We start from the raw sequence: 21,776 nt of genomic DNA, 5'->3' as shown, positions 1-21,776 counted from the left end.
GAAGCTGGCCCAAGAGGAGAGCTGAGTGCTGGCTTCTGGAGAGGCCTGGGCCAGTCCCTTATATATAGCACCTGCATAGGGTGGGGCCAGGGGCTGGCATCCTGCCAGGTCTTCCCTTCTTGAACTGCAGGAAGTGACTGAATTGCAATGAGAGTATTCGGCCAAAATGGCCTCATTTACTTTAGGTTTTAAGGTCAATCATAAGCCCCAGCTGTGCTCTCTGGGGCCTCTTGCTGGTCAGACCGTTAGTAGGGGCAGAGACCACAGATTGTTGGAATCACCTCTTGAGTTGTCTGCTTCACCTCCTTCATTGATGGGATAAGGAGAACGATACCTGAGAGGTAAGGGCCTTGTTAAGCCCACCAGTTAGATCAGATCCGGAACTCTGGATTCAGCCAAGAACTTTCCCCACTGCATCAAGCTACCACAGAATTCAGTATAACTCAAGTTGCCTTATTACCTTGAGACTGAGGATCAGAACCTAAGAATACTTTGTATCTTATTTCTGTGACTCTTCCTTCTTCTAACATTTATAAATAAAAGTCATCTAACACTAATTTCGTACTGATGATTATTGGCTGGCTTTGTGATGTCCACGCTGAAATCCTCCCCCGAGTTTTTCCAGAATTTGAGTGGGAGTCCCTGCCCAGCTCAGAAGGGTGATGATTCTCAACAATAGGCCCACTGAACTGAATTGGGTCTACAGTTCTGTAAGGCAGAATTTTCTTGGGTTGGATTGCTGGGACTGTTCTTGGGGATACCTGGCTGAGAAAAATGGATATGCTGGTAATGAGGGTGGGGGGTGATGAGGACTCTGGTCCAGGCCTACTTCTCAGTAGAGGCTTGCACACTAGGAGGTCCCATAGTCAAGGGCTCTAAAAGGTAAAATCCTTCTCCTTGAATGGCTCTTGTATTTAACCTCTCTACCATTTCTCTAGTTCAGACCCTCATCAGTCAAAAGTAAACTGGTCTCTGCCTTTAGTAGTATCTTCTAATGCTAATGGAACCCACTCCACGTAACAGTCAGGTGGTCGTTCTTGACAGCAATTCGGATCATGGCACTCCCTTGCCTCCATGGCACTCCACTGTCTATAGGATTAAGTTCCAAAGCTTTAGCAAGGTCTAGCATCATCTGGCTCCTGCCTGCCTCTCTGGCTTTGTCTCTTGCCACTTTTCATGTTGATCCCTTATTGCCAGTCATACCTGAATGCTTACTTGCAGCTCTTGAACGTAACACCTTATTACACACCTCTCTGCTTTTTACAATACTTCTTTCCCTTCCCCCTCTCTCTCCCCTCCCCAGTCTAGAAGATCCTGCTCATCCTTCAATACCTGGCTCAGTGTAGCTGATACCTCTAAGTAGAGTTAGCTGATCTCTCCTCTGTGTGACTCCACTGTAGGCCTCTCACTGTGTATCACCTCGTGCTAGAGGTCTTTGTTTATACATTCATCTATCCTGTTTTGTTTGATGTAGCCATAGTCCCTGGAGTGCACTAGTTCTCAATAACGTGTTTTGAATTCTGAGATACAAACCACTTATTAAAACTTAAAAAAAAATTTTTATTATGTTTTAGGTCAAAGTTTACACAACAAATTAGGTTCCCCATTAATAATTTTTATATAAATTGTTGTGCCATTGGTTACAATTTTTACAATGTGTCAGCATTCTCATTATTTCCATTGATCTAGCTTTCCTTCCCCTCCTTGCTGTCTCATCTTTGTTTTTGGGTAACTGTTGACCATTCGGTCTTATAGTTAATTGCTAAAGGGAGCACATTACTAATGGGTGACATTGTTTATTTTAGAACAAGCAACATCATGATAAATGGAGAAAACACTGAAGTTGTTAAGGATTTCATTCTACTTGGATACGCAATCAATACACAATCAACACCCATATAAGCACCAGTCAAGAAATCAAATGACTTACTGCATTGGGGAAATCTGTTTCAAAAGATCTATTTAAAGTGTTGAAAAGCAAAGATGACACTTTGAGGACTAAGGTGCGCCTGACCCAAGCCAGTGATATTTGCAATCGCCTCATATGCATGTGAAAGCTGGGTAATGAATAAGGAAAACTGAAGAATCGATGCCTCTGAATTATGGTGTTGGCGAACATCGAATATATCATGGACTGCCAGAAGAACAAACAGGTCTGCCTGGGAAGAAGTACTGCCAGAATGCTCCTTGAAAGTGAGGATGATGAGACTTCCTCTCATGTACTTTGGACATGTTATCAGGAGACCTGGAGAAACACATCATGCTTGGTACAGTGATGGGTCATTGAAAAATAGGAAGGCCCTCGACAAGATGGACACAGCGGCTGCAACAATGGTCTCAAACATAGCAACAATTGTGAGGATGATGCAAGACCAGGCAGTTTTGTTCTGTTGTACACAGGATCACTATGAGTTGGAACCGACTTGATGGCACCTAACAACTACAACATTATTTAGCTGAAAAGTGGCCTGCAGAAACGGCTTCAATTCTAAGTTCAAAGGGTATCTCAGGGTGATAGCCTCAGAAGTTCCTCTAGTTTCTATCAGTCCAGTAGGTCTGGACTTTTTAAGGAATTTGTTCTACATTTTTCTCCCATTCTATTCTGAACCTTCTATTGTGTCCCTGGTCAGAATGACTGGTGGTGGTAGCTGGGCACCATCTAGTTCTGGCCTCAGGTTTGAAGAGGTTGTGGTTCATGTGGGCTATTAGCCCCACAGGCCAGTTTCTTCTTTGAGCTTGATTTCCCTCATTCTCTTTTGCTCCATAAGAGTAAAGACCAAGTGTTGTATCTTAGATGGCAGCTGGCAAGATTTAAGATCCCAGACACTACTCACCAAAGGATGTAGATTATCTTTATGAACTATGTTATGCCAATTGACTAAGTTGTCCCCAAGACTGTGGTCCCAGGCCTCTTGACCCAGTATACCAATCCCATGAGTTGTCTGGATATGTCTAGGAAGGCTCTGTAACTGTGCCCCCACGTGGTTTGTTATGTATGTGGATGTATGCGCAGAACACACATACTAAATTTTTTTTTTAACAAACGTTCTTAATAAAGAAGAGTTACTTTCAAAATTTTGTGGCTACACAGGGAACTTTCTGATGACCTCAGATTCTGGTGATGTGCTTCCAAAAGGTCAAGCCTTGAAAACCCTTGCAGCAGTTCTAATCTGCATATATGGGGGTGCTATGAGTCGGAATTGACTTAATAGCAACTAACAACAACATTAAAAAAAAAAAAGCCAGATGGGCATTTAACCAAGGCAAATAAGAATGGTACCAATCTATAAGTCAGTCAGGGACGCAAACACATCTGAGAATGCTAAGAGGCTCTTCTCCCTTTTACAGGGAGCAAAGGCCCTGAGAAGTAAAACGTTTTGTCCAAGATCACCCAGCCAAGGTAGAGGCAGAGCTGAGAAAACAAGGTCTTGACTCGTGAGCCTGCTTTTTCCCCTACACCAGGTGAATATCTGCCCCACTCCTAAGGATGTTTGTCCTTAAAAGTTCGCAGAGACCTTGTGGATGAAATGAAGGCAAACAAATTTTAAAGCCAGGCCATGCCTGGCACAGTCCTAAATCTCTGCCTTGTGGGCGAATTCCTGGCAGGAAAGAAGCCTGAAGACTACTCTGGGGGCTGAAGGGCAGCCCCAAGGTCCCCCCAGATTGCTCTGTATGGGGCAGGGGCAAAGACTGGATTTGAGCTGATATTTACAGATGTCTGTAACCAGTCAATTTGAATCCTAGGTTCAAGGCGTCCATCCTGTCCTTCCACAAGTCACTCCACTCCTGTGGTGGGCCACAGCTACACACACTTCCCTTCAGACTCTGCCTCCATCAGTAGGAGTGGAGAGCCCTACCTCCCCTAAGACATGACCAGTTTGAACAGCCAGGCTTCTTACGCTTGCCCTCCAAAGTACTCCTGGCAGCAGGAGCATATCTCCAGGAAGCCTGCTGTCAGCACGGAATTTCCTTGAGGCATCCTGTTTTAAAACCTGTGAATTTCACAATCCATACCACAATGGTGTGTTTTAGTAAAACATTTTTCCCCTTTGAGAATGATGCTTAAGCCATGTGAGCCAGGGCGCTCCTGAGCCTCAGTGCCCCACACACTACCCGGGTACACCCTCACGGGGCGCTCTACACGTGCTGGCAGTGTACAAGCACCCTCAACTTTATTATCTCATTTAATCTCCACGTGCATCCTGTGAGACGGAGGCTGGTTTTATTATCCCCATTTCAGAGATGAGAAGACCCAAAGCTCTTGGAGGTAAAGTGATTGGTCTGATGAGGTGTCCCCCTTCCCCAACAAAATCACATCATAATTACCCCGAAGTTTTCAAACCTTAAACCAACAGTCTCCCTCTCCCCCACACAGCCCTCAAATAAAGGCTTGAGTGCTTCCCCAACACCCTAAGAGGTCTGCCAGCTTAGCACACAGGCCAGGGCACTCCACAGCAGGTAAGTAGCCCCAGAATCTTGTTACAGTTTCCTGGCTCCACTCCCTGTGGCAGAATGGGATGGGTAAGGACTGAGCACCAAGAAATCCGGCCTTGCCTGTAACTGGCTATGTGACCTTGGGAACTCTGGGCTTCAGTTTTTTCATCTGAACAATGAGTGGGGACTCAATGACTTCTGTGCTTTGGTACATTAGAGATTTTCCACTCCAACATCCTAGATTCTATTCCCAGGTACATTCCACCCTCTTGGGTTAAAAAGAAAGCTTAATACTGCCCATTTCTCTTTTCTTTTAAACAACATTGTAAGGCCTGTTTCTTAGACAAGGCAGCTGGAGTGTCCATCACCCTCACCCTCCCTCTATCCCTTCTTCCTAAGCACGCCTAGCCCAGAGGTGCTCAAGGACTGGTAGAATGGAGGGCCCCCTTTCCAACAAAGTGCACTAAAGCTACTGGATCCCCACACAGCCTGAGGGCTTTGCAGGTCTAAAGCCTCCCTTCCCCCAGGGCCTATTTTTAGGAAGGCATTCAGAGTTTTGTTGTTATGACTGAGCTGCCCTGGAAAATGGTCTGAGGCTACAGAAACGGCCCCAGACTGAGACACTAGAATTGCGAGCTGCTCAGCTCTGGGGCTCCTGATGCCAGTCACTCCTCTTCAGGGCAGGGTTACAAAAGGACAAGTGGTACCCGATGCTTCTATCCTAAAAAAAATATCCTAGCCCCAGGAAATTCCACCCCAAAGGCCCCAGAGATCCAGATGGCAGGTGAAGCCACAAGTTTGGGATCAGACAAACCTAGGTTGGAATACTGGCTCCATGGGGAAGTCACTTAACTTTCTGGGGCCACGGTTTCTTCATTTCGTACCCACCTCGGAAGGCCGTTATGACAGAACAGCATGTTACGCACTTAGCACAGTGCCCTTTGCAGTCTCTCCCCGGTAGGGGCCTTTAGGGGGAGAGGGTGTGAGCAAGGACATCAAAACAGGCCTTGGGGGAAGGGAGGCACTGTCGGCAGAGGGGCATTTCCAGTGAACGGGCTTTCACTCCTTTTCCCGGTTGGGCAACGTCACAGGCCCACAGAATGCCAGTGCTGGAAGGCACCGAAGGCCACGGAGTTGATAATTATTTTATGGAGCAGAGAACCCAGGCCTGAGGGACCAGGTAACGAGCCAGGGAGCACACGCTGAGTTTGTGGCAGAGCTGGGCTGAAACCTGGGCGGCTAACAGGTTTGGGGAATACCTTGAAGGCTTAGCTTACGGGTTTTAGAAAACACAGTGCTTAGTTCTCACTTGAACGTCTTCATGGACTTCTCTTCTTTGGAGAACAAATCTAACTCATGATTCAGAAGGAAATATTAGAGTTGCAAATTAGTGCAACTCAGCTTCCCGATTTAGCTCCAGCGCTGAGTGGAGGCTCTGAAGGCTGGGGAGTCTGCCTGGGGGCTGTCACCACTCAGGCATGAGGGGGCTGGGTGACACCACCCTGGAGGTGGTGTGGAGAAAGGAGGAGAATTTGGGCAGCAGCTACTCTGAGGTCTGTGGGGAAATGGTGGGGTCAGGCCCAGGGACAGGGCACCTGAGGGCACCATCCTTGCAGCCTCAGCCTCAGGGCAAAGAAGGCGCATCTGGGTGTTCCTGTGGGAGGCTCAGCTGGTGTCATTGATGGGGGTCCGAGTGCCGCCCAGCAGTCTCTCACGCTCGCCCTCCTCTGCTGGAGGCCGGCTCCAGGACAGGCGGCTGAGCAGCGGGCTGTGCAGTCCGTTGTACAGAGCAGTGCCCATCAAAAGGATGAGGAAACCGAGGATCTGCAGTGGGTGGAAGGCCTCCCAGCCCAGCACCAGGCTCAGCGCCCAGATGACCACGGTGCGCAGGCTGTCCAGCACCATGCGGGTGGTGGCGCTCAGTTCCTTGGTGACGCTGATGCCCGCAAAGTTGAAGAAGGCGATGCTGCTGATGTTGCCCAACAGCGCCAGGGCGATGAGTGGTTGCCGGCCCACCTGGCAGAAGGCGTCCAGCACATCCTCCAGTGTCCCGCGGGGGTTCCCGCTGAAGGAGCCGGCGGGGATGTAGTACATGGGCACCAGAAGCAGGGAGAGGATCACGAAGCCAAAGAGGCCTGTGGGAGTGGAGGGGGGCATGTCACACTCCCCATTCCCGCCCCAGACTCCTGGCATGCCCCATCTAAGCAGGGGCTCCCCCAGCTCTGACACCCCTTTCCAAGGCACTTACCCCCCAGCTCCTTCCTTCCAGGCCCCAGAGCCCAGTCTTGGAACCTGTCCCTTATCACTCCATCGGGAATCTATGATGACTCACTAAATTGGGCTGTTGCAGCCCCTCTCTCCACTTTAATCCAGGTTCTGTTGACTGGACCAAGAGTCACAACTACATTTTACATTGTAATCCAGAATACACACGTGCCTGCATGCAGCCATGCACGCACTTGAATAAAAGACGTTTTACATTAACAATAGCTACCCTTACCAGGTACAATGGTCCCTGATGTTTTCTAATCAATTCTATTCTATTATGAATAAAAGAATAGCTGGCTGTAATTTAAAAAAGAATCACTACATTGCTTTCACAAGTTTGGAAAAACAGCTCTCTATTCAGTGTGTGCTATTGGTCCGTGACTAGAAGCTTGTGACAGGATGTAAATCAATACACTGCTTCGCTCATAAAGTCTTGCTAAGAGAAAAAAACAGCAATGGAACGCACGGTCCACTTAGTGATGCAGTTGGTTTGGCTGATTCACATTCTGCTGAGGCTCCTTAGCTCACCGTGGACCAGTAACAAACAGCTCCCTGGCCGACAGGCACAGTCCACGCAGCAGCACTGGAGCGCCCATCTTTTCAAGCATAATCTTGATGTTGCTTGCCTGCTGCAACACCTTCAGCGGCTCCTCCCTGCCTGTTATTAAAGTTGAAATCCCCTTGCCTGATCTTCCCACCTAGCTCCTGATTGTTTCCCCAACATCAAACCTCTCTCTTACTCCAAACTGTGTTCCCCACCTGTTCCCAAACTCACAGCCAGCTCTCCTCGTCAGCTCTGCCTGGAGTTCCCTCCTCCCTACCCTTGCCCACTGAAATTCGCAGTACAAATGCCGCCTTTCCTAGCCCGAGAGACTTGGATATGCGTGGTGAGTGAAACACCACTTGAGCACACGTGGTCCCAGCTACAGTGCACTGCCTGGCCCTTTCCTCCTGCTGGTCAACTCCTCCAGAGTGGGGCTGGCATCTCACTCCCCTCCATCCTCTTCCTACCCTAGCAGCTGGCCCTGAGCACAGCAGGTGTCAGGGTATCTGTCCATCCCTATCTGGTGAAGAAGGGAGGAAACGATGGGGGCAGCAGGCTCACCCCGTTCCAGCGTCACCCCCACCTCCCCATGTGCTGCTCCTGTGCTTCCACTCCACATGCCTCCCCCCAGCACCCTCCTCGCGGCCCCGCACCCACACACCCTCAGTGCCAACTGCCTGTAGTGGGTGCACGTTGTGCTTGTAGACGAACTTCTCCTCCAGTACCATCTGGATGGCGACGATGATCTGGGCCATGATAATCAGCAGGTCCCCTGCGGAAAAGGAGAGGCTAGGGTGAGGCTGAGAGGGAGGGAGGCAGCATGGCCGCAGGGCTGACAGTGGGGTGGATGGTGGGCCCAAGCTGGTGGAGACAGTCCCACAGGGACCTAACAACACACACAGTCCTGACCTCTGCAGGGCACTATGTGGTTCAGAGGCCCAGTCCTACTGCTCCCTGCCTGGTGCCCTCGGCCCCTGAAGGGCAGGCCCTGCCACCTCCTCTCTCTCATGAAGAGGCTGAGCTACTGGAGATCTGGAAGCCAGCTGGCTAGCCTGCGTGTGAGCTCTGTGGGGGAGGCAGGTCTTTTAGGAAGCAACAGGCTTTAATTTCTGGTTTAATCCTGGCTCTGAGTGACCCAGGAGCTAGGGCTGTGATGCTTCCCTTCTGGGATTGTGAGGATTACTGTGATAATGAACGCACAGTGCTCACTGCCACAATGGGCATGTCATTTAAGTACTCGATAAACTCTATTTCCTTTCTTCTCCCCAATCCAGCAGTTTGCACGTGTGTATACGTGTCACAGCACAGCCCCCCAATTCCTTATCTTTCCTGTTCTTTATCCATCCCTCTCTCGTGCTCCTCGTCACTCTCTTCCTTGCGCAGCCATATCCCTCTCTGGTCTTCCCCACCCTGTACTGGTCACCTGGAGAGCGGGTGTCTGCCCAAACCATCTCTCCCCCCACGGACCCCCTCCCAGGGCCTGGCACACAGCAGGCTTGACCACAGTTGAATGACTCTGTGCTGGGCTCCAGAGTGGAGACAAGATAGGGCTCCCCTGGACCCCGAGCTGGGCCGCACCTGTGATCACTTCACTGAGCCTGTGCTGATCGCCATGCTTGCTCAAGAGGTCAGCAAGGCCCACGACCACCAGCCCCGCGATGGTGGCAAGGATGCCCAGCCACTGGCTCAGTGCCAGCCTCCGCCCCAGGAAGGCCACCGAGAACAGTCCCGTGAATATGATGACCGCTCCACGCAGCATCTGGAAGCTGGAGGCACTGGTCATGTTCAGAGCTAGGAGGAGGGGAGAGACATGTGACTGTTAGCTCCTGAGGACAGGGTCTGTTTGTTCATGGCAGGGTCCTTGGTGCTGAAGACATGCCCAGCACATAGTAAGCGCTCAATAATTAAATCTATGCTGAATAAGTGTGCGTGTGTCTGTCTGTGAGAGAGAGAGAGAGAAAATGTGTGTGGGGGAGGGGCCGGGGGCGGGGAAGATGAGATGTGGTGGCTGTTTCACCCCTGGGTCCCCCGGGCCCTTCCCAGTCTGGCCTGGTACTCACCCACGTACATGATACTGGTCCCAGTCATGTCACAGAGGGCTGGGGGCAGGAAAAGCAGGGGGTTGAAGGGCTGCTGGGGGTTCACGCTGGAATCTGAGCGCCCCTCAGCTCGGCACCGGAGAAGGTAGAAGGCAGCGAGGCAGGAGAACTCCCCCAGGAACATGCCCACCGCCTGCAGGGACAAGAACCCTAGCGCTGTGGAGCTGGAAGGGACCTGGGGAATCACCTCTAACAATTTCTTTCTTTTTTTTTGGCAGCATAACCATTCCTCTAACAAGAGCTTACCTAGACACCCAACATTTAAAACAGATAAAAGTAGAGCTGCTATGGGTGTCTAGGCACCTGCCTCCTAGGTCTACATCCACCTCCTGAAACATCTTGATGGAAACCCTAAGGATGTGTAGAGCCCTGTCTGAAAACCACCAATCTTGGCTCATCTCTAGCCAAGTTCCAGATGGAAAAACTGAGGCCCAGAGAGGCTGAAAGGCTTATTAAAGGTCACAACGCAAGTTGCTGGCAGGGCTGGGGCTGACATTTAAGTCTCCCAATTCCCAGACCAGCTCCAAGGTCTCTTTCATTTACGGTGTCTGTGTAGTCCCAGCTGAGGTCTGGGCTTCTAGTGGATGACAGGAGGCAGGTTTTTGCTACTGGGGTTGAATTTTCCAAATGTGTTCGACTTGGGCATGGCAAGGGCTGGCCTCTCAGTGCCCAGGGCAGGACCATCGCCAGCACTCCTGGAGAGGACTGTGCTCTCTGCCTCCTTCCAGGAGCCACTCAGACCCTGGTCTGCTCTGGGGAGAGAGAAGCAGATGCCTCTTCTGGGAGCAGAGGAGGCTCTATCCCTAAGTCAGGAAACAGCAATGCCTCCCAGGTCTGAGGCAAGAGAGACAGGAGGTGGGGAGGGATGGGGTAGGTACCTGGAGGAACGGATGCTGGAAGCTGTGTTCCTTGCTCCCTCCACAGCCCTCGGCCACAAAGATGTCTGCCCACCTGCAGGAGAAGGAGAAGGTTAAACCCTGGCAGTACGGCAGGTCTGGAGAAACTCACACCCCTCAACGCCAAGAGGCATGGACTTTTTTTTTTTTTTTAAATAATTTTTATTGTGCTTTAAGTGAAAGTTTATAAATCAAGTCAGTCTCTCACACAAAAACCCATATACATCTTGCTACATGCTCCCAATTACTCTCTCCCTAATGAGACAGCCTGCTCTCTCCCTCCACTCTTTTCGTGTCCTTTTCGCCAGCTTCTAACCCCCTCCACCCTCTCATCTCCCCTCCAGGCAGGAGATGCCAACATAGTCTCAAGTGTCCATCTGAACCAAGAAGCTCACTCCTCACCAGCATCTCTCTCCAACCCATTGTCCAGTCCAATCCATGTCTGAAGAGTTGGCTTCGGGAATGGTTCCTGTCCTGGGCCAACAGAAGGCCTGGGGGCAATGACTACTGGGTCCTTCTAGTCTCAGCCAGACCATTAAGTCTGGTCTTATGAGAATTTGGGGTCTGCATCTCACTGTTCTCCTGCTTCCTCAGGGGTTCTCTGTTGTGTTCCCTGTCAGGGCAGTCATCGGTTGTAGCCGGGCACTTTCTAGGTCTTCTGGTTTCAGGATGATGTAGTCGCTGGTTCATGTGGCCCTTTCTGTCTCTTGGGCTCGTAATCACCTTGTATCCTTGGTGTTCTCCATTCTCCTTTGATCCAGGTGGGTTGAGACCAATTGATGCATCTTAGATGGCTGCTTGCTAGCATTTAAGACCCCAGATGCCACTCTTCAAAGTGGGATGTGGAATGTCTTGTTAATAGATTTTATTATGCCAACTGACTTAGATGTCTCCTGAAACCATGGTCCCCAGACCCCTGCCCCTGCTACGCTGCCTTCGAAGCATTCAGTTTATTCAGGAAACTTCTTTGAGGCATGGACTTTTTGGTGACTCGGACCCACAGTGGGGCTCTCTCTAAAAGATGCCAGTCTCTACAGCAAGGGGTTGTAACCCGAGATTCATGGACAGAACACAGGGGACTGGGAGCCTTCATTTCTAATAATCTCTCACTAAAATTTAGCATTGCCTTCAAGTATGCGTGTAGTACAGCAGTCCCGGTGACTGCCTGTACAGATATCACAGCCAGCCTCATCATCACATTAGAGCTGTTGTGTAATGTCTTTCACACTCATCGCTACTTCCAAATTTCAGTAATGAGACTCACCACTTACCATTTAATGTATTAAGAAGCATGTATATATTACTATGTCACAATTCTGCTTTTCTAATATTTTAATGTTTATTTCAATATAACTGGCTTCTTTAGTAATCCTCATTTTAAAACATTACTCTAAGAATGTTCATAGGGTTCACCAGACTGCCAGAGGGATTCATGGCACGAAAACGGTATCGAGAGCCCTGGTCTGTGGGGATCCTTGGGCCTGGGGAATGATCAACCCATAATTTCATGTATCCCTGAATGGTCTGAAAGGTTTTGCTGATGCTGATTAAACACTCGCCTTACTGGAGGGCCCTCCTGCTGCAGTGCCCAGCAAATGGCAACACTAGTGATGGCATACCTTCCCACTGAGCCCAGGCAGGACCCAGAATCCTTTATGGTGCAGTGCTTCAGGTGGCAACTACCCATCATTCCAAACTGTCTGCCTAAAGTGCTTCCCTGGAGTTTCACTTTTGGTGGGCTTAGCTCTGCTCACTGGGGTCCAGTCTAATCCCTCTTTCATTGGAAAACTCTTCCAATATTTGCAGACTTTTCAATCTGCTTCTGAATCTTCTCATCTCCTGGCTAAACAGTTCCAGCCCATCCTTGCCTTTCATCGCCCTGGCTGCTGACTTCTGGAAGCACGACAGTGGGTCCAAGCCTGGAGCCCAGCACACATGACCTGACCCAGACTGAGTCTGGCAAGACCAAGGCCCTTCCCTCGTGCCAACAACCTACGTTAGTTGACACAGCTCTGACGGTGCCAGCCACATCACACTGCTGACTCAAGTTTGCTGTCAACACAGACCCAGAGTCATTTCCTGTGGGCCACTGATCTGCTCTGACTGCACCATCCCAGAAGTTGTAGAGAGTGGATGTCTTGTAAGTGCAGGACTCGGGCCTCTTTTCATGAAATGTTTTTCCTTGGTAGTGTCACAGCAACCACAGTGCAGCACACAACCCTAAGGTCCTGGCTCCCCTCTGTGACACAGGTAAGTTCCTCAACGGCAGGGGCTGCCTTCTATCCTTGAGTCTCCCCCAGTGTTACATTGTGGGGATCAGGTGGTGCGAAGCAGTTATGGTCTGGGTTTAACAAAGATCCTGTCCAGCCCTGGCTTCTCTGTGCCCGAGTTTGGGAAGGGAATGGGGAGCTCTTCCTCATAGCACAGGCAGGACACTGACAGTGGGAAGGGCCAGCTCAGCGGTGGTAGAGCTCCTGGGTGACCGTCATGGCAACACAGGCCTCTGAGGGAATGCTTAGAGATCTGAACACATCCCAGGGCGACAGGAGAAAACGGCTATGACAACCTATCCCACCTGTTCCTGGAGATATGGAGAAACGGCTATATCTTCAGGAATGGTGGGGGTCAAAGGGGAGTTGAAGGGAGGGGACACGTTCTGATATGACGGGCTGGAATGTCAGAGAGAAATCTGAGGCCCTGCCTGGGTTAGGGGACCTGGCTGAAACCAGTCCCAGTCCCAACGGGGCAAGGAATACAGCCCCCACTACAGATCAGAAACTGTCCTCTCTCTGGGGTCTTGCTTCTGCCTGATATGTTGCAGCCATTGGCTCTGAGATCCTGGGCAGGACAGGACAGAGGCGTCAGTATGGGCCACAGACCAACCGATGGCTCGGCAGGCAGACCTGCTCTGGAACTCTGGCTTGCTTCTGCAGAAGAGCTCTCTGGGAGGGCCAGGATGAGGCAACTCAGTGAAACTGAGGAGGGAGGAAGGGTGCACACTCAGCCTTAGCAAGTAGCCAGTGAACAGGACACACCAACTGCCCAGGAGCAAGTGAGTGGGTCAGAGATGAGAATTCCAGGGCTCAGGCTGGGACTCCTCAAGGAAAGGGAAGTACCTGGCAAATCCATGACAGTCAACCAGAAGCCCGAGGCAAGTGTTTTTTTCTTTTCGTGGGATGGAGAGGTATGGAAGCCACACCCAGAGCACAGACTGGTAGTGGTGCCCCCAACCAGAACTCACCCTAAGCAGCTTACAATAACGACAACTCATATTATATGGCTTTCTGGTACCATATTCATTGTCATTTAGAGGGCATGAGCTCAGAACCTAGCTCCATCCACACCACTCTATCCCCTGCTCCTGGCACGCAGTAACCCGACTCAATGCTGTCAAGTTGATTCCAGCTCATAGTGACCCTATAGGACAGAGTACAACTTTCCTATAGGATTTCCAAGGAGTGGCTGATGGATTCGAACTGCCAACCTTTTGGTTAGCAGCCCAGCTCTTAACCACTAAGCTACCAGGGCTCCGCCACATAGTAGACACAAAAAATATGTGGTGAATGAATGAGACTTCCAGGCCCCACCTAGCGAACAGGCCCATACTGCAGGTCAGAGGCAGTGTCTCCATGAGCCCTAGTTCCCAGCCTGCTGTGAGGCGCCCCCTGCTGGTGGAGCACACTGGGCCCAAGGGGAAGGCTCTCTGTGGGCGGTCCTGCCCCTGAGTTGGGGTGCTTTGGGGGAGGGCTGGCTGTACCACTGGTCCTACTCGCACCTTCCCTGGGCAGTCTGGGAGGTGTTTGCTTTCTTCACCGGGGTGGTTCTGCCTGAACAGGCTGCGACCTGGAGGAAATGCTGGCAGCTCTCCCGGCTGGGGAAAGGGGATCCTTTTGTAGCTGAGGGCCTGGGGTAGGCCCACTACGTAGAGGATTGGGTGTCAGCAGGACAGGCTGCCCTGCCCAGCAGTGGCTCTTCCAGGCTAGGTAGCAGCAGGATGTCAGGCTTCTGTTCTTGGCCTTCAGACAGGTTTAGGCTCATTGCGCAGGCACAAAAGGACCTCAGCCTTACAGAAATTCACCAACGCTGAGTTCATTCTGACCCATAGCTGCCCTACAGAACAGAGTAGAACTGCCCCATAGGGTTTCCAAGGCTGTAAATCTTTACATAAACAGACTGCCACCCATGTCTTTCTCCCACGGAGCAGGTGGTGGGCTTAACACGCTGACCTTTTGGTTAGCAGCCAAGTACTTAACCACTGCGTCACCAGCCTCACAGAACAAGAAGCAAAACCCGGCTCGTTTATCTGGGGATGACAGCAGCAACACTTAAGGTGGGACAGCACTTTGCTGTTTACAAAGTACCTCACAAACATACATATTTTTAAAGATGTAAAATTGACTGGACTGAGGCTTTGTGCCAGCGCCTGTGCAGAGCATTTTACGTGGGCCGTCTCACTTCAGCCTCACAGCAAAGATTATCACTCTACAGATGTGGTCGCCCAGACTTGGAGGTGAGAGAGCGGTGTGCTCTGGCACATTCAGTCAACAATGGAGAGGCCAAGGGCTTAAGCTCGGCTTGTGTTTAAGTTCAGAAAAGGCAACATGAAACACAGAAAATCAAACTTTGGAATTACACAGGCTGGACAAATTAGAGTTTTCTCATCTATAAAATGGGGATGATGGTGACAGCATTGATGAATTGTCAAAAGTTATAAATAATGTAATCTATATAAGACCTAGCCACAGCAGATATGGCCAGGTTCTTTTCTGTCTCTTCTCCCTCCTTCCCCTTCACTGAGCAGAAGCCATTTCCCCATGTGTTGGGGTGAGCATGGTCCCAGCTCTGGCTCAAAACACACCGCTCCAGCCTGAAGTTTCTGGGATAGGGTCCATTCTCTGGAGCCTGAGGCAGAGGCTGCTGTAAGGGACTCAGGCTACTGCCCCTGTGGTGCCACAGAGCCACAAATACTGAACCAGAAGAAACTCAGTCAACATCTCCTGAAAGCCACTGACAGATGAGGACCCAGGGGCCAAGGGAGGGCTGAGGACAAAGGGCTTGTCAGGTGCAGAGACTGGGCCAGCACTGAGGTGCTCAATGTCCAGTTCTATGCCCCTTCCACAACACTTGGAAATTCTCCTATCACCTTCTTACTCCAGATTCTTCTCCTCCCCTGGCTGAGGTGGGGTGAGAGTCTGCTTGCAGATGGGCCCTTCATTATCTGTGGATACTGTATTCTGGGGAAAAGTCATGGCCCCCAGGGCAGGAGGCCTGCTGCGAGAGGCCCAATCCTTTTATGTGGTGCCTCAGCCTGGGTAGTCTGGGGGGTGGGCTCCCCTTGCCGGGTGGTGAGTCACTCTCTGGCACAGGCCCCTGGCCTGTCAACCTCAAAGCTCAGCATTTGCAGAGGTCTATGTGGGCTGGGGGTGGTGGGCAGAGACTAAGGAAGTGGCTGATGTGGCTAGCTCAGACTGATTAGCTGTGTGTCCATTCCCCGCAGAATCTCTGCCATTTCCTCTCACATACCCAGCTCGTCAAGCCCAGTAAGTCAGCTTCTTCTTAGTGGGACCCAAAGAAGGGAGTGTCACAGCTGGTGACCCTGACTTATGTGGTATAAATGAGGATGAGCCCTTTCATCTCAATGGTTTAGAAAACCTTCCTCAGTAGATTCTACACTATGGCTGGGAAGGAGGTAGGAAAGGGATTAGCATCCCCATTTTTTGGATGAGGAAACTGAGGCTTGAAAAGGCCAAGTGACTGGTCTAATCCAACTGCTTCCAAGTCTTGTGCTCTCTCCACTCTACACACTGCCCTCCTGGTTTAAGGCTTTCTCAAGTTGGCCCAGGAACTGCCTTTGAACCAACTCTCCCATGCCAGCCCCCAGAACCCAAGGGTCAGAGCAGCTGCCAAGGTCAAAAGTTGGAGCTGGCACAGAAAGGACAGTGAGGGTCTCTTCCCTGATAGAAGCTTGGCGGTCCCTGGTCTCCTGCCACTTTGCTGGCTGGGTCTCTGGACCCACCGGGCCTGGCTTCTGGAACAGGGCTCAGGGGTAAGGGGAACTCACCCCCATAACCCCTCCTTGGCTGGGTGGCTGTAAAAATGGTACCATGGTGTTGTCAGACCTCCTCATCTAACTTGACAAGGGGGAAGGAGAATCAAGATCAACAGTCCAAGGCTTCTCTCTCCAACCAATTCTGACATCAGCCTCCCTCACACAGCACCCTCTACTTCTCTGCTGGGTTCAATAATTCATTGCAACGGCCACACAGAACTCAGACTATCCTCACAGTTGTGGAATTTATTTGGGAAGTAACAGGATCAAGAATGACTCAGGATACAGCTCTTCAATTAGGATAGCCTCATCTCAGCCATGCCTGGAGGCAGGCCTCTCTTCGGCCCTCAGGCCAGGCCTCTGCCCTACTGGGACAAGTGTTACAAAGCTCTCTAGCTCTGCCAACAAGTGCCCAGAGGCACCCCACTCCGCCAGGATGCTTCTTGCTGGAAAGCGCTCAGCTCTCTCGCTCCATGGGTTTGCACATCGACTGTAATTGCCTTGCTCCATGGGCTGGGACACCTACTGTGCCATCTCACACCAGTCTCCTGGTCCTGTCGGCACTATTTCTCTGTGCTGCTTCTTGTTGTCTTGCGCTGTCTCTGGTGTTACAGCTCTCTCTCTGTCTCCTGGGTCTAAGGGGCTCTCAGTGCAGGGACCCTGGGTCCAAAGGATGTGTTCTGCTCCCATCTCTTCTTGGTGGTATTGAGATTCCCCCCGCCACCCACCCCCCGCTCTGGGATAGACTCTCTTTTAAACCTAGCAGGATGGCAAAGCTGACCAGTTCCCTCATTAGAATTCCATGCATCTTATTTGCATGGTCCCACCCCCAGAGGCGTTCCATGCACTTTATTTGCATTATTAGCAAGCTGTCCAATTCACTTGTTGGGCCACGAGTACCTTGTTTGCATAGCCCCGCCCAATCATTTTATAGGAGTCACAAGACCATGGCGAGGAAGGCCATATAAAAGCAATTCATCACACCACAGTGGGCCCCACAGCCTGCAGAAGCTTAGGAGGGGAGCTGAGCCCTACTCAATGAGTGTCTCCTTGACTTTGGTTCTTCAACTGGCAGAATCCAGTTGGATTCTATTGAGAATGAGGCTCCAAAATGGCTGACATCCCTAAGCAGTGCCGCAGGAAGAGAAATGCTTTAGTCTCAATGAGATGAATTAGCAGAAGGTCCCAATGAGGGGGTAAGAAATAGCCACAGAAAGAAGCAGCAGCCATTTCATAGGGAGAAGTCATTTGTCAAGGCCTAAAAAAAAATTTTTTTTTTTAGAGATGGGAACAAAGGGCCAGCCTGACTGGTGGCTTTTCCTCCTATAGGCATGTGACCCCCAGTCCCATCCTAGCCAAGGCCGGCCTGTCTCCTTGCAGCAAACCCAAACCTGCTGAGTGGGCACAGTGGCCTCCTGATGTGGAGAGCTGGTCTTCCCTCCCAGCCCAGCAGGCAGCACATGCACACATGCACTTCCTCACCCTCTATCTGTATCTTCCTGAGAACGCTGGGAGGGAAACATTGTTATGCTCATTTTACAGGCCAAGGAACTGCAAGAGGCTATTGGAGGCTCCGATTCTGAACCTTGGGTAGCCTCAGCTCCAGAAAAGGAAAAACAAGCAGGATGACAGCAGGATTCTTGGGCTGGGTTGAAAAAGGCTGCTGCCCAGTCCTGGGGGGGAAGCAGGGGGAGCACCCTGTAGCCAGGGAGAATTAAAACCACGGAAGCAGGCTTGTTTGTGCTTGCTTAGTAAAGAGGGGCTTCTAAGTACTATAGTTCTAAAAGAACAGAAATGAACTAAAATCTCAAGACCTGGGTTCTAATTCCAGCTCTGACACCAACCAATTGAGTCATGAAAAGAAACTTCTCTTGAGGCCTCAACTGTAAATTGTGAGGATTAGACTGGATAATGTCTATGTTCTAACAACTCTAATGCCCCGAATAACGACTAGAGGCATCCTCAGCCTATTGATGGTTAAAAGCATGGATCCTGGACACCTTGGTTCAAATATAAACTCTGCCACTTATAGCCAAGTTGAGTGTGAGCAAGTAATTTAATTTTTCCATACCCCAGTCTCCTCACCCAGTGATGAGTGTGTCTACTTCTTAAAGTTGTTATGAGCATTCACCAAGTTAACACATGAAAGGATGTGGCACACAGTAGGGGTGTATTAGCTGGTCAGTACTGGCTGGGATTCCATGCTTATCTGTCTGAACCTCCTGGAAACTGCAGGTCAGAAAAGTGGTTTCAAATCAACCATCCATACCAGGATGTACACAGCTGCTTTCCCCATTTCTTTCTGAATGTCCTTCCCAGTTTGACCAAAGGACACCATTTAGGGTCTAAATCTGGGGCTCATCTCTGGATGAGGAAGTTCCTGAGAGGCCCCACACCAGGCTACAGGGCACAGGACAGGATCAAAGGTTGGGTCTGTCACCTGGGAGCCTCCTTCCTGTCTCTTTGGCAGGCCTCCAAGGGCAATGTCTCTGGGAAATAAAGATCCCTGGCTTCCTACCAGACAGGTTTGCAGCTTTTTAAGGAAGGTCATGAATCAGCACAGTTTATCCCTACAGTAACCAGGAATCTCAACTCTCCATGGGGACAACTAATTCTGGCAGACTTACAGCTGTACTTTAAGCATCCGACCAAGGCCTTAGCTGGTAGAATGGATGGATGGAAGGCTTGTTGTGCTGTGTTCAGGATTCTAACCAAGATAAAGGCCCTGAGGTTTTATCTCCTTTATAACTAAGGACTCAGCAAAAGGAGTGACGTGACTTCAGGAGGCCACAGGCCCCAGGAGACAGCACGTCTCCACATGACATAGCTGGTCAGTGCCGAACCAGGAAGACAGAGCTCTACCACTCAGAACTCCACAGACTGCCCTCCCTCTGGGGTAGAGAGGACATTGTGGTTGTCATATGTGTACGTATCTGTCTCTTCCACCTCAGAGCATGAGCATCTCAAGGGTAGGGACCTTCTCTTGATCACTCCTGTCTCCTTCCCTGAGCCGAGACAGTGCCTCACACACTGTAGGTACCTTATACATGTCTGCTGAATTGAACTGTATACTTCTTTCCCAGACCTCAGATAGGGGTGTTTCTCCCATCACTGATGGAATGTGCTAGACACAAACTCCTCAAAAATGAATAACATGTGGCCCCCTCAAAAGGCTCAGTCTCTCAAAGTGACTAAAAAGTCCAGAGGGTGGGAGAGCTTCTGTTGGGAGTCACCACACCCTACTGATCCTTATTCTTGGGCCGGGCAGGGCCCAGGTGGAAGTGAGGTTACTGTCCACTGTGCTCCACATGCACACTGGAATCAGTTCTGGGGAAAGGTCATGTTCTAGGCAGCAGGGTTCTGAGACGGTGAACTGAAAGCGCAGGGAGAGAAACAGCTGCCAAGAGAAGGGCTACCTCCTGGGACTCCCAGCACGTTATGGAGAGAAGGCTATGTCTGTCCCTGAGGCTCACGACAGTCGCAAGTCCTGAACCCCCAACTTCCTGGGGACCACCCCCACGGTCCCACTAGCACCTCACCAACACATCAGAGCCAAACTGCTCAGCTGCCCTATCTGTCTGGGTTAACAACATTCTGTTCTCCCAAGGAAAAAGCCTGCAGTTATTGTTGTCTCTTGATCTGTGCATCAGGCCTAGAGGTTTCATTCTGTACCTTGTCTCCATCAGGCCCTTTCCAGCCTCACTGCCACCTGCAAGCTCACGTCATCACTATGTGGCAGCCTTGGGGTGGCTTTTCTTGCACCAACCTACTCTTCACATTGACCACCAGGTTAATCACATCGTTTTTTTTTCCCCCCCAACCACAACACTTGTAACATGTCACTCCTCTGCTCCAAAGCCCTCCTCCAATTACGGGATAAAATCCTGTATTTGGTGATGCAGACTTGAATCTGGCCTTGTTCCCTGTCTCCATTTTACAGCAACATAAGGAGATCCGGACCAAGCTTCAAGGTTCAGGAAGGGCCCATCAGGCTCACTAGTCACTGGGCCTGCACCGCCTCTATTGCAGCTCTTTGCTTGTGTGCACAAGTCTGGGAGCCTCTGCTCTAGGACCACAGCTCCTCCAGAAGGGCGGGGCTCAGGCGCAGCGCCAGTGCTGGAAAGGGCCGCGAAGAGGAACTGGTCCAACCCTCCCATTTAAAGAGAAGGAAACTGAGGCATGGAGACGGGAAGTGACTAGCCGACACTAATTACACAGCAACTCAGAATCGGTGCTACGGCTAGAGCTCGGGTCCCCTAGCCCCGGGCGCGGCCCATCTCCGCATTTCCCCGGGGCCACGGGCTCCTTGGTTGGTCGGTGCCGAGTGAACGGACCCGAGAAACCCGGAGAGCCTGAGAAACGAGGAAAGGAATGCCGCGAACAGGCAGGGCAGGGAAGGTGCGTGGGGGTCGCCCGCAGGGGCGGCAGCAGGCCCGGCCGCGTCCCGTCTCCTCCCCGGCCAGGCCCGGACTCACTTTGCCGAGAGCGTGTTGATGGAGCCGGTGACGAGCATGAGCCCGGCCAGGAACAGCTGGTACTTGGTCCAGGCCATGGCAGCGGAGGCGGGGTGCGCGAAACAACTGAAACCCCGCGACCCCTGCGCTCGCTCGAGTCAGCAACTCCCGGCCGGGTTACCCGGGGGTCTCGGTGGCGAGCGCTTCCGGGCCGGGTGTCACGTGACCGCTCCGGCCCCGCCCCTCGTCGGCCCGGCCCGCCCCTCGTCGGCTCGCCCCGCCCCTCGGGGAGGGGCCGGGCTCGGCCTCTGTGTCGCTGCCCTAGCTTAGGTGTGCTGGCCGCGCTCTCCGGGACAGCCTGTCCTCCGTTAGAGGGTCGCAGGCGGGCGCGCTGGCCCCCACGGGGTGACTCTGGCTAGTCCCCGTCCCACGTTTCCCCGTCTGTAAAAGGGGCTGATGAGACGATACAGTGGATGTTAGAGCTTTCTGTAAACCGTTCAGGGATTACAAATGGGAGAGGGGCCGGTGTGAGAAGTTGAGCTGAAGGATGGTAGGGACAAATGACAAACGAAAAAGGTCCAAGAGTGAACATTGCTCGCTACAGGGCACCCAGGGATCCCAGCCCCGCTGCTGCTCACGTCTTCAAAAAAAAAAAAAGAAAGAAAAGAAAATGGCATAGGAACTGAATTCCAGCTCCCAGGGAGACCATTTTACAGTTTAAGAATTTATTTACCGGTTACTGTCTAGTGAATTTCGGCTCCTGGCACGCCATGTGTGTCAGAGTAGAACTGTGCTCCGTAAGGTTTTCAATGACTGATTTTTTGGGAAGTAGATCGCCAGGCCTTTCTCCTGAGTGGACTTGAACTGCCAAACTTTCTGTTAACAAGCAAGCACGTTAGCCATTTTTACCATCCAGGGACTCCTGGCTGAAGAAATTAGACTGAGAGAGGCTAAGTGATTTGCTTAAGGCATGCTAGTGAGTGATGCTGTGTGTGTTTGCTCCCAGATTCTTCAGGCTCTTCCTCACAGTCA

At 51.2% G+C, this 21,776-nt stretch overlaps 1 protein-coding gene across 2 annotated transcripts; it reads right to left on the bottom strand.

Annotated features, from left to right (window-relative positions):
• Window positions 1–1,536: 1,536 nt before the first annotated feature.
• Window positions 1,537–20,966, bottom strand: SLC35F6 (solute carrier family 35 member F6). Of its 2 annotated transcripts, XM_003411836.4 has the most exons (6): window positions 20,766–20,966; window positions 10,224–10,296; window positions 9,307–9,478; window positions 8,825–9,037; window positions 7,908–8,018; window positions 1,537–6,569 (listed from the first exon to the last, which is right to left on the bottom strand). In XM_003411836.4, exons 1-6 carry the CDS (start codon window positions 20,840–20,842, stop codon window positions 6,100–6,102), a joined length of 1,116 nt encoding a protein of 371 aa, XP_003411884.2. In that variant the 5' UTR covers window positions 20,843–20,966; the 3' UTR covers window positions 1,537–6,099. The 2 variants fall into 2 exon arrangements, with proteins under 2 accessions (XP_003411884.2, XP_010590280.2); XM_010591978.3 differs by lacking the exon at window positions 8,825–9,037.
• Between the last annotated feature and the right edge of the window lie 810 nt (window positions 20,967–21,776).

This window comes from Loxodonta africana, chromosome 12 (assembly GCF_030014295.1).
Source record: "Loxodonta africana isolate mLoxAfr1 chromosome 12, mLoxAfr1.hap2, whole genome shotgun sequence".
NCBI classification, from domain to species: domain Eukaryota; kingdom Metazoa; phylum Chordata; class Mammalia; order Proboscidea; family Elephantidae; genus Loxodonta; species Loxodonta africana.
This window is presented reverse-complemented; position numbering and strand designations above follow the sequence as displayed.